At 49.3% G+C, this 12,754-nt stretch overlaps 1 protein-coding gene across 2 annotated transcripts; it reads left to right on the plus strand.

Moving 5' to 3' along the window:
- Positions 1 to 1,403: 1,403 nt before the first annotated feature.
- On the plus strand, positions 1,404 to 12,537 carry DDR1 (discoidin domain receptor tyrosine kinase 1). Of its 2 annotated transcripts, XM_053473033.1 has the most exons (18): positions 1,404 to 1,463; positions 2,453 to 2,580; positions 2,797 to 2,899; positions 4,971 to 5,199; positions 5,279 to 5,426; positions 5,965 to 6,067; positions 6,219 to 6,405; positions 6,780 to 7,026; positions 7,614 to 7,763; positions 7,949 to 8,118; positions 8,218 to 8,422; positions 9,302 to 9,403; positions 9,795 to 10,027; positions 10,374 to 10,501; positions 10,701 to 10,907; positions 11,368 to 11,602; positions 11,803 to 11,952; positions 12,247 to 12,537. In XM_053473033.1, exons 2-18 carry the CDS (start codon positions 2,505 to 2,507, stop codon positions 12,403 to 12,405), a joined length of 2,832 nt encoding a protein of 943 aa, XP_053329008.1. In that variant the 5' UTR covers positions 1,404 to 1,463; positions 2,453 to 2,504; the 3' UTR covers positions 12,406 to 12,537. The 2 variants fall into 2 exon arrangements, with proteins under 2 accessions (XP_053329008.1, XP_053329009.1); XM_053473034.1 differs by lacking the exon at positions 9,302 to 9,403.
- The last annotated feature ends 217 nt before the right edge of the window (positions 12,538 to 12,754 follow it).

Raw genomic sequence — 12,754 nt, forward strand, 5'->3', positions numbered from 1 at the left:
ACCCATCTAGCATTATTATCCAGAACTGCAGTAATAATAATAATCATAAATAACAATAAGTAACAAAAGGGCCCCAAAACACGCTCGTCTTTATAGGTGTAGCAGGTCTGTCTGTCTGTCCGCTCCTCCAGAACACGTTCTAGCATCGCTAAAGAATTCTTAAAACCAACAATAAAATAATCCAGAATTCCAAAGCAAAACTGCCTTCGAATCCAGTCGTTTATTGCGCCCCAAGTGGCCGTCTGTGGAATTGCAACTGGAAAAAGAACATGCCCCAGGATAGATTTGCCCCCCACCCTCCGCACCCCTCTGTTGTTCCAGTTTCTGCAGCACCCATATATTGATCTATATGTTTATTTCAGTAACCCATTGTATGCTGGAATCCATCAGCCTTCTTTTATTACGTGATATAATTGTGTCTGTTTTGTTCCGGATTTGGAAAGGTTTTGCCCCCTGGTTTTGTCCCCAGTCGCTCTCTGGTTTCTGGATTTGCGAGGCATTCGTTCTCCCGGTTTCGCTCTCGCTTTTGCCCGCTAGAGCTTTAGCTCGGGATTTGCAGTCTGGGCTATTGTTCCGGATTTCTAGTTCTTTTTTTTGGGGGGGGGGGAGCACATGGTCCCTGAGGTCTCTCGGCCATTTTTAACTACTCCCCAGATCTAGAACTGCCCTGAATTCTGCCCCTTAGCCTCTGTATTTACTACTCATTCTGGAAGGTCATTGCGACTCTCTTGCACCTCTGGGTTGCCAATGCCCCCCAATCTCTCCCGAGTTCCGCTTTTCAATACACTCCAGAGTCCATCGTTCTGGATTAATAATCATTTATTTTGAAGGTGGGAAAAAATTCATGTAATATTTAATAAAAGTTATTTTATCAACTTCCTCGTAGATTGTAAGCTCCCAAACCCAGGGTCCATTCATCTGTAGCAGTATGTCTTCTGCTTCGTTGGTCTTATTATTAATTCATTATTATTTATTTTTTAATTAATTAATATTGCCTATTGTCAACGCGATGATTAAACATGTATTGTTACCGTAGCGCTGATTTTTCCTGTTTGTCCTTTGGTGTGTGACGGATTTTAATATTTTCTGCTTTTCCCTTTTTTTTTTTTTTTCCCTTTTTTAATAAATTATAATTAAATATCAAAGTTAAAATACCTTAAAAAAATAATAATAAAATAAAAATAATAATAATAATAATAGTAATAATAATAATAATAATAATAAAATAAAAAAAATATAATAAAAAAACAGAAGGAAGACAGAAAGAGTTAACTGGAATGGAGTGGAGAGGGAGGAGGGCGTCAGAGAGACAAGTGAATTGTATGGTGGGGGGGAGGAGGAATTACAAGGAGTAGGAGGGGAGAGAGAGGGAGAGAGAAAGAAAAAGTTTAGTTCCTGTCTGTCCCTAGGGAGAGAGAGCAGGACATGTCAGCTCTCCGGACTAACCTGGGCCCAGCACACAGGTGAGAAGGCTGGCGAGTGCAAGCTTAAAGGACAAGGAAAGGGAGGGGGTGGCGGTGGAGGGGGCAGCCAGATAGAGACATTGGAAAAAGAAGAAAGGGGGGTAGAAAACTGGGGAGGCAGAAGGGGGAGGTAGAAAGGGAAAAGAGGGAAAGGGTCTGGGGTGAAGAAAGGCAGGAGAGGACAGGAAGGGTCAGTTTGTGAATGTGTCGGACAGGTGTTTGCGGAGGGGGAGGAAAAAGAGAGAAAGTCGTTTATAAAAAGCCGCGTTGCCTCTTCCCCTGGTAACATGTCCCTGCATGCGAGTTATGCGGGATCCAGCGTACCAGGCGGGTCCTGCCACCTCCAGAAGTGGATTACCTGCTGCGCCAAACCGACAGCTACCTGCCTGTTTATTGCCCCTCTCCAGCTATCGTGCTGATTTCCTGCCCCGCTGGCCGTGCCAGCTTCTTGCCACCCTCCGAAACAACCCCATCGCTGCCTCTGGACGTTCGTGCAAAGATCTGGGGCATATGATGTGCTCAGATACTTGGCACTGTGCTGCACGCCGGTGCCAGCCCTGGGGTTCTCTGCCAGCGTATCGAGTGGCTGCGCATTCATTGCCGGCGCCCAGGAATTTCCAAGACGCTCAAGCCGTGGGCTTTGTCTGGCTGTGTAATTGAACTGTGCCAGTCCGAGCTGTGCCAACCTCTGTACCCAACATGGTGCAATCTTGGTTCCTTCATTGTGGCATTTCCAGCTCCTCCGCCACTGACCTGCGCCAGGCTCTCTGCCATTGCTAACGTGCCAATCTTTCCCCCGTTAGACTCCATGTCATCGCTTTCTAATCGTTTTGTACATTGCCACTGCCGGCATCAGGCTATATGTGCCAACGTATGCCATCTCTAGATGCTTCCCACCATTCTATAGCGTGATCAGCATCATTATAAACCACAGATACTCAGCACTACTTTATAACGCGGATCGTTGTCTTTTTATTTATCTCCTGCAGTTGAGGACATGAAAGTCTCCTCCGTGTATCGCCATTGACTGGAGAGATAAAGATGGCGTCTCGAGTCCTCTCCCTCTGCGTGCTCCTTACGGTCTGCTTCGCTGAACCAGATGCTCACTTTGACCCATGTAAGTAACGCGCAGCATCTTTATACCCCTGGGGTAAAGGCTGGTGACCCCCTAATGCGGGTAGCATTGGTTTTAATGGATCTACCATGACTGCCCAGCTCCTGTAAAGAAGGTCTGGCCACCTTAGTTTCTGTAGAGCCGCCATGTTCTTCCGTCTCTTAATGGCCGATAGAATGTCGTGGTCCGGGGTTGAGGTTTCTCTCTTATCTTCTTCAGCTTCTTGCCGCTATGCGTTGGGGATGCAGGACAGAACCATTCCAGATGAAGACATCATAGCGTCCAGCGCTTGGTCCGACTCCACCGAAGCCAAACACAGCAGGTGAGACCCTTCAGGCCGCGGACCGCTCAGCCGGGGTAAACGGGCAACAAAAGTATCAAAGCGTAAATGAGTAAGAATGTCATGGTTTGTTACGGTGTAGCTTAACAATGAGGACCTCAGTAGACCTCATGCTGACTTTGGTCACCACCAACACCGAGTAGAACTTAGAGAAAACTGGGAATGTCTGGAACTTATCGGTTTGAGCCAAAGATTTGGAAAAAAACCTTAAAAAAGATATTCCGTGGGAAGGATAGAATTTTAGGAGTTTTGGTCAAATTCTTTTTAGTTCTTTTGCAAGCTTTCGGATCGAGAAGCGATGCCGTCTTCTCTTTCATGGAAAAAACATTTAGAGGCAAAATCACCCAGAAAAATAAGCTCAATATGTTTTTATTTAATGGACAGAGAAGAAGGGCCGAGCTCGGAGAGAAGGGCCGAGCTCGGAGAGAAGGGCTCGCGTTGGGGATTCCGTTGATTAGAACCTTGAACTTCAAAGCGTTTTTTACTTTTGCCAGGAGAATGCGTGGTAATCGAGCGCAGGTTATGTCTTCCAATCATTTCCCCTGACGTTCCCTCTCAGATGGTGTCCACATGAGACATGAGACGTATTTCCGAGTGCGTGTCGGTTTTATAGACTCAATACTTTTGGGGTAAACGGCGAATTCCAAGGACGACCTTCAAGCTGTTTTGATGTTTTCTCCAAAAATAAAATAAAATAAATAAATTTTTAAAAAAACCCCACCTTTTAGCTTTAGAACATCCGTAACGTTCTGGGTTTCCGTAGAATGTCCTGCAGATAATTGACAACAAAAGCGTTATTATTATTTATTGTATAGCGCCATCATATTCCAGAGCGCTGTACAATGGGACAGAAAAGATGTGTCTTGGAAGGTGGGTCACTGCTCCCAGGGGGGCTTCTTGGGTTTTTATGGCGTCTAAGCCGAACCAGCATGGTAACGATGCTTCTCTAGGTCTTTAGTCTAAATGATGAAGACCACGGAGGTTCTCGCTGTCGACGTCTGCAGGTCTGAGCTGTAAGCTAAAGGATATTTAGGCTTTGTGTCTGTGGCATCCATGGGTTAAACAGGGAATACGCCCCGGGTGGATCATACGATGGATTAGAAACCCACCTTATGTCTATACCACGGGAGCAGCCTTCTTAACGTTCCGCTCTTAGGATCTGCACGATTATTCCTCCCCATTAAGTTGTCTCTGACCCTAGCGTTCAGCTTGTTGTAACGCATTCAACTGAAAGCACAAGCTTTTGCAAGTTTCGATAAAAGAAAATTACTTGCTAAAAGCCGCGATCCCCTCCGAGCGTCTCTGACGTATTCCTCTCAAGAGCCGACATGAAACGGGGGGGGGGGGCTGATGATATCATTGGGGGGGCAGTTAATTTATTTATACGCTTGGGGATTACGAGCGGGGAAGAGGCTGCGACTCGTGGGAATATTCTTAGAGCTTTCTTTGTTGGAGATGCTGAGTAAGGCAGCGGGGCTCTTACCCCGGCACGGTCTCGGCTCCTTCGCAGAGAAGCCATCGTGTCCGGGCAGGCCCGAGGAGCTTAGAACAACTTCCCATTGTTTATATTTTCGCAAGCAACGCTCGGTGGCTACTGTGTGTGGGGGGTAGAAAAAGAAAAACAACCCTTCTTTTAACAAATGTGGTGGCCCCGGGGCATGAGTGATATATATTAATGTTTTCGGTAAACTGACACTGGAAGGCGCTGAGCGTGACTCACCGTGACCTTTGTTTTCAGACATGTTGATATGTTTTGCACATGTGTCCTTCACATACCCACCAATGCTACAAATAAGAGGAGGCAAGATGGATCTGGGTCCCATAGAGGGACTGACCAACCAAACAAAGATGGTTGGGAGATGCGCCATCACTTCTGGTATCCTCCGGCCACCTAGGGTGGGCTGCGCACAGAGTAGAACTTGGTCTTCACCAGGACTTTCCATCATAGACTGTAGTCAACCCACCCTCTCTGTTGTCTTCCATTATGGTCTCTCGGAGGCTTCGTTCCGGCCAAACCCTTCGTCATCTTCTCTTTTCTCTGTTGACGTCGCAGGCTGGAGAGTCATGATGGAGACGGGGCATGGTGCCCGGCGGGCTCGGTGTATCCGAATAACGAAGAGTATTTGCAAATAGACCTGAGGAAGCTTTGCTTCTTGACTCTGGTGGGCACTCAAGGCCGGGATGGTGGAGGACTGGGCAAAGAATTTGCCCGACATTACCAACTGCGATATAGCCGTGACGGTTATAAGTGGGCGCAGTGGAGGGATCGCTGGGGCAATGAGGTAAGAAGACTGGGCCGTGGAGATAGTGGACAGCATTGCGTGTAATACTTAAGTCCTAACGTGTCTCCTCATCCAACAGGTCATTGCGGGCAATGAAAACACTCAAGATTTGGTACTGAAGGATCTGGGGCCCCCACTTATCGCCCGCTATGTGCGTTTTTACCCCATGGCGGACCGCGTGATGAGTGTCTGTCTGCGGGTAGAGCTGTACGGATGCCTGTGGCAGGGTATGAATCCGATGCTTTTTTATTCTCAGACCAATGCCGCCTCCTTGGCTTTTCCAGGGACCTCCTCAATTCCCGCTGGTGGTCCTTCTCCATCCGGGATCTGGATTTTTGGGGGATGACGAGGACATACTATGAAAAAGTGAATGGGTTTCACTATTAAATGGGCTTGAATGCCAGCTGGACTGTGACACCCTGTCCTTTACGCCCTCACGTATGGCCACCATGCGGTGGCTTCTCCCTGTCACCACCTGCTCACCCTGGGGGCTCGTTCACTGAGTCGAAATGTGATGCGATGAAAAATATCTGACAGACTTTTCATTATATTGAGGCAACTCAGCACACTGGGGCTTCTTTACACCTCAATGTTTAGTGAATAAACCCCTCTGCGCGATGTTTGCCTGAAACTCTGGCTAGCTTTCTCCAGCCCGTAATGCTTTTCTCCCTGTCAGTTTCTCTTCTCCTTTCCTTCTCCTTTTTTTTCTTTCCCACCTCATTATCTCACTCCATTCTCATTGTCTCTCTATGACATTCCCCGCAGATGGACTTCGCTCCTACACCTCGCCTCCCGGGGCCCTGATGACTCTCCCCGCCATGATCGTTAACCTTAACGACTCTACGTATGATGGATTCACAGTTGGAGGGTAAGGGTGTGCATGAAACCGCCAGATGTCCCAGGACGGCCGGCACCAGCCCTTTCCCACACATTACGTCTCGGGAATACACACAATGCCTCGGTATTATCATGCTGCTCACCGTATGGAGGCCACATTTGCCTTTTTGTTGCCCCTGCAGGCTGCAGTATGGTGGCCTGGGTCAGTTGACTGATGGCGTCGTGGGGGCAGATGACTTCACCCATCACAAGGAGCAGGGGGTCTGGCCGGGTTATGACTACGTGGGTTGGAACAGAGACAGCTTCCCGTCCGGATACCTAGAGATGGAGTTCGAGTTCGACGCGCTGAGAGCATTTACCTACATGAGGGTAAGAGTGTTTGTCTGATTGGTCGGGCTGGCTGAGGATCATGAGAGCTACGGTTCAACCGCGTGTCGGAACCCACCCCTGTTCTAGATTCATAATCTGGTGTCAGGAATGGAATTCTCTAGAGCGAACAGCTTGCACTTTAGTGGCCCTCGAACTCCTTTGATTCTTAACCAAAGCGCAGGTTGACTTTCTCTTTAAGGATGTCGGCTAAGCATGATAGGAGTTTTTAGAAGAGGTGTAAGTGGGCATATGTGAATAGCTGAAGATTTGGGGTAAAGTTTAGGGACCCTGGAGAAGGACTGTATCTCGGGATTGGGGTCCATCCTTGTATTCTCTTGTCCGACACACGGTCCAATCGTCTTTGTCCCTGGCAGGTGCACTCCAACAACCTTCACTCCCACGGAGTGCAGATATTCCGGCAGGTGGACTGCTACTTCAAACGCTCCCTGCACACCCCGTGGGACCCTAAACCTGTCACCCTGTCCCTAGCGGTGGATGTCCGGGACCCCAGCGCTCGCACGGTCACCCTTCCCCTGAGTGGCCGAGCCGCCCGCATCCTGCGCTGTCATTACTACTTCTCGGGACAATGGCTGCTGTTCAGCGAGATCTCCTTCCTCTCCGGTCAGCATCTACGCCTCCGTATCCACCCTACCTAATGACTTAGTAACTACGTAGCCTCCGTTCTAACCTCCCGACTCTCTAACCCATGCAAATTACCCTAAATACATGACATGTGCACAATTTCCATAAACAAAACATCTCGGAACACCCAGTACTGAACCGCTAAATCAATAATCTTACCAAAACCTTAATCCGACTTAGTAGATATGTCGCTTTTCCTACATTCTTACAATTCTATATACTAAATAAACCCATGTGACAGTTTTGAAGGGTTAAAATAATCTATAGATATATACGTTCTTCCACGAGCAGAAGGGTGAGAAGGTGGCAGGTGGGCACCATACTAGGACTAAGCGCCGGTGGTGTAACCTCTTATATGTCTGTTTAGAGGGGTAATAAGTGGGTGGTTATCTAGGGCATGAAGTTAAAGGTTTGGGACAGACCCCCTTCCCATCGACATTTTTTTGTAGACCATATTATAACCGAATGACGGCGGTCTCCTTCCTGGTCTGGTGGCAGCCATCACCGGGTCTTCCTCTGTTAAAATGTCTGAAAGGTAACATCTGACGTACTTTTGTGGGTCGCAGATATCGTAGACCCAGCAGAACCTGAGGAACCGAGCCCTTTACCGCCACCGCAAGAGGCACCACCAGTGCCCACTGTCACCGTTCAACCGCAACGCACCAGCCAGAAGGTGACTACCACAAGCGTGGGCACGGAGAGCACCAACGGGCAAGGTAATGAGACCAAGGCTTCTATCACCTTCCCTGAATTCCTCCCTTATCCTTTATGTTTCTCCATTGCTCCATCTTCTCCCCGTCTCCTTGTCCTCCTTTCTTCTCCAAAAAACTCCTTCCTTGTGATTTTTCTTGTCCTGTCTCCTCTTAGTCCATTTTTTAACCATTTCTCCCTCCCTTTTCAGCTCCAGTGTTCGAGGCCGGCAGTGACATCAGAATAAACCAGCCGGTTGCCAAGGACGATAGTGGTGACACTTCCATTTTGATTGGCTGCCTGGTGGTCATCATCCTCCTTTTACTGGTTGTCATCATCCTCATTCTTTGGCGCCAGCGCTGGAAAAGGTTGCTGGGGAAGGTGAAGTAACAGACAATAATATGGTCGCTCTTTTTCTACGTTGACCTTCCATTCTTTTTTTGTCCACCATCTTACATTTTTCTCTCTCTTTACACCCAGGCTCAGCGCCACCCCTCGGACAGCGACCTAACGGCTCGTCTCTCCCTCCCCTCGGACACCGTGGTCATCAACAATACCCAGAACCCCCCAGGACCTCCTCGTCATGCCAACCGCTATGAGCGCATCCTAACTTCGGATGGTGAATACCAAGAGCCCAATCCCCGTGCCAAGATGGCCACCCTCCCTCCTACCCTGGACAGTGCAGGTGAGAGGCTGGGTGGGCTTCTTATTGAGTACGCGCATGAATGTATATCCGGGATTTGTGCATGTGTGTGTGTGTGTACAGTGTGCATGAATTACATATGTGCATGTGTGCCCAGGTGCGTGATAAGCATGCTTTTTGCATGTATTTATATATTTACAACATGATATGGGAGAAAACCGACTCGATGTATCTCTAACCCAGCGGTTGGGCCGCTTCTTAACGTATCCCTTCTGTAACCTCGCCTTGAGATCGGATGTATATATTCTGTTACCGGCCCGTAATCGCCAACATATGCCGCGGAGATGCGCAGATGGGAAGAATAAAATGCAGCCGTTTCTGGGAACTGTAAAATTCTGCTGCCCCTGGGCCTCCGGAATATAATGAGTTACCCAAATGGCACGTTATCCTATGGGTTCCGCGCGATAAGGGCCGCACATCAAAGGTGGATCCTTGATTTTGGCGTCTCGGGGGGGGGGGTGTCTCGTTAAATAACTAGCAGCTGCTAATCCGGTTCGAGATGTAAAGGAGGTCTGTTCTTAGAATCTGCCCTTCTGCCCCAAGACCGCACGTCCCAGGTGTGAGCAGGGCCCGTAGGTATTGTCCGTTCCTTGTTTATTGAACCTTAAATCATGGAGCCTTTCCTCCGTAATAGTACTTATTCTTTATTGTTTTATATAGCGCCATCATATTCAGGAGCGCTGTACAACGGGGTAATGTCTCTGTTGTAAAGGGGCGCTTTGTGGGCCCAGGGGCAAGCGAGGGCATTTAATTTTGGATGCGTGTGTGTATGTACAGTAGTAAGCGTGTGTATATATAGGGGTACACGGTGTGTGCATGTATATAAAGTGTACACTATATACTCTGCATGTGTTTCTCCAGCCTTGCTGCTAAACAACCCAGTCTATGAGCTCCTACTCTCCACCTACAGCCGGCCAATCACAGAGCCAGATAGCCTGCAGGCTAAGCCAATCAACAGCCAGGGTAAGGGGCGGCCATGTTGAAGCCGACCATATAAATAAATGGTCATTTCCAGGCTGTATCTCTCTTCCCTCGATCTCAGCTTTTTTGTTTCTCTCTCGCTCTTTCTGGGGTCTCTCAGACTAAAGAGACATACGCCTGCCGTCTCTGTCTCGTGCTGTCTTCATCGTGAATTAGAGACGCGTTCCTTTCTGTATCCATAGTAACGTAACAAATAACGGAGCAAAAAAATACCCCCACTGTGTATGTGACTCGGATATGGAAGACGTTCCTTTAACTTTTGTCTTTTTGTTTATTTTTTTTTCCTTTCTCCGCCAAATGTTTCTACCCCGGATTCCTCTGCATACCCTTCTACTCCAACCTACTTCTCCTGCCTCTCTTCCTCCCCAACAAGACGGGGGATACAGGGAGCTAGAATCCCCCAAGCTGGCTGTAGTTTGCCCCCCAAGTGTCCCGCACTACGCAGAAGCAGACATTATTACCCTGCAGGGAGTCACAGGGGGCAACACGTATGCAGTACCTGCGCTGACGGCCGACACACTCGCCTCCAAAGACCTGCCTCTCAGCAAGTTCCCCCGGGGGCATCTCCTCTTCAGAGAGAAGCTGGGTGAAGGGCAGTTTGGAGAGGTAACGTGGCACTTTCTCTTCCGCTGGTCTGGAACCTTTTCTCCTTTCCTTTTTGCCTCCTCACCCCGTAGTTACCCCAGACTCCATTTCAGTGTCCCGCTCGTTGGCCGTCATCCCCAGAGCTCCTCTGCAACTCCCGGCGTCCATCTCAGTTATTCCTTTATTAATATATTCAGGTTTATCCTGGACTTGCTGTCTGGTGCCTACGCTCCACTCACTCTCCTCTGCCTACCTCCCGCGTCCCCCCGCTGTGCCTGCGCATGGAGGAGATTCCCCGCTGGTTTCTATACAGATCTGACCTGTAGACCTGATCCTGCCCACCCAATACTCCGCTTTTATGTTCTAGGTGCACCTGTGTGAGGTCCTGAACCCCCAAGAACTGCCGACTCTGCAGTTCCCATTCAACATGCGCAAGGGAAGGAGTCTACTTGTGGCCGTCAAGTTACTGAGGTCCGACGCAAACAAGAACGCCAGGTAAAGTTCTGCGTGGCCCAGACCTGCTCCTCTCTCGGTCCCTCCACCCAGATCTTCAACTTTTCTAGTTGTATCAGATCTGTCTCTCTTCTCTGTCCATCTTCTTTCATCAATGGTGTCTGCTCTGCCGTACTGTCTGTAGCGCGCGTGTCTAGAACGTTCCCTCATGCTCTCGTTCTTCTCCCTCTCGGACCCGTAGGAACGACTTCTTGAAGGAACTGAAGATCCTCTCCCGTTTGAGCGACCCGCACATTATCCGTCTCCTGGGGGCCTGTCTTGATGAAGACCCCCTGTGTATGATCACCGAGTACATGGAGAACGGGGACCTCAACCAGTTTCTGAGCGCTCATCAGCTGGGCGAGGAGGACGAGAGTCCAGAGGGTGGGCCGAGCCCACCGAGTATCAGGTCAGCAGGCCTTCAAATGATCCTATAGATTGAGTTAAAATTATTAAATGAATGCTGAAACGCAACGTTCTGATGGAGTCCAAAACCCTTCCTGGAAATAATTCTTTCATTGTGTCAAATTCTGTCTTTTTCCTAGTTTTTCAGGGAATTCTTAGTTGTCATGTGAAGCAAAATCACCCGCCCATACGCTGTTGCCATAGAAACAATGTTGATCTGTTATTAAACCTTCAGAGGAAAGAATACATTGAGGGGTCCGCTAAGGTTTATTTGCCCAACTAGACGGAGCAATAAGTGTTTTGTTTTTTTTGTTTTTTTTTATCCATTTTGGTTCTTCGGCATGTCATCTGATGTGGACTATAGTGCCTCTAAGCATGATGGGAGTTATAGTTCATGGAGGCTGTGCCCCATCTCCTCTTTATTTCCCTTGCTCTGTCATATTTTACCCCTCTCTCTGTCGCAGTTACCCCAGCCTCCTCCACGTGGCTCTTCAGATTTGCTCCGGGATGAAGTATCTCTCCTCTCTGAATTTTGTGCACCGTGACCTGGCCTCCAGAAACTGCCTGGTGGGCGAGAACCTAACGATCAAGATTGCCGATTTCGGGATGAGCCGGAACCTCTACGCCGGAGATTACTACCGGATCCAGGGCAGGGCCGTGCTGCCCATCCGGTGGATGGCGTGGGAGTGCATACTTATGGTGAGTGCCGCCCCTGGGGTTTTATTCCTTACCCACCAAAAAAATGGCAGAACATGACACTCCCCGCCTCAAGTGACCTCAATGTCTCAGGAAGTCGGTCAAGTTTGGTGGCATCAGAACTGTTGGCCAGCTCTCCTCGCGGTTCTTTCTGGCAATACCCAGAAAGGTATTAAACGTCTGAAACCTTGTCCCCCTCGCAGGGCAAGTTCACCACGGCCAGCGACGTCTGGGCTTTCGGGGTGACCCTGTGGGAGATCTTAATGCTGTGCAAGGAGCAGCCGTACGGGGAGCTGAGCGACGAGGACGTCATCGAGAACGCCGGAGAAGTCTTCAGAGACAGCGGGAAGCAGGTGAGTCCGGGGCGTGCGGAAAACGAGTAGATTCCGGGAGGCGTATGGAGGATTTAAGGATTTCCTATAGGGTTCCAGACTTTGTTTAGGGGTTGAAGCGTTAGCTGTTTGTATCAGTGAAGGAATAGAAGAGAAAGCTGCAGCGTCCGTCTCGTCATGGAGTGTTGGGCTTAATTCTGTCTTTTTCAGGGAATTCTTAATTGTCATGTGAAGCAAAAGCAGCCGCTGATAGGCTGTTGCCATGGAAACAATGTTTATCCGCTATTAAACCTTCCACTCTCTCTCTTTCTCCAGATCTACCTGTCCCGTCCGCCTCTGTGTCTCCCGTCGCTCTACGAGCTCATGGCGCAGTGCTGGGCTCGAGACTGCAGGGAGAGACCCTCCTTCCAAGACATCTACCACTCGCTGTCCGCGCACGCGCTCACCGCGTCCCACCCGGCCCCGAAGGAATAGCCGCGGGTCAAAGCCTTCTCTGTACGACGCCACGGCACGTCCGTGCGCCATGGAACTGGGGGGGGGTCGGAGGAGAACATCTTAACCCTTTATACTCCTCTAAGCTACAGCGTCGTAGGTGTCGGTCCGGCTGTAGGATGCACACAAAACTAACCTTCTCCCATCATCCCATCCGACGGGGCTGGACCGCTCCGCCATACCTTAGTCACTAACACTGGATGCCCCGACCACACCACCGACAACCATGAGTCCTCATAAAAGATTCCCCAATCGCAACACTCCTGGCCTACAGGCGCCTGACCGTCACCTCCTATCCATCGACTTGGGTCTTGTACACTAAATCGCCCCC

Source organism: Spea bombifrons, chromosome 8 (genome assembly GCF_027358695.1).
Source record: "Spea bombifrons isolate aSpeBom1 chromosome 8, aSpeBom1.2.pri, whole genome shotgun sequence".
NCBI classification, from domain to species: Eukaryota; Metazoa; Chordata; class Amphibia; order Anura; family Pelobatidae; genus Spea; species Spea bombifrons.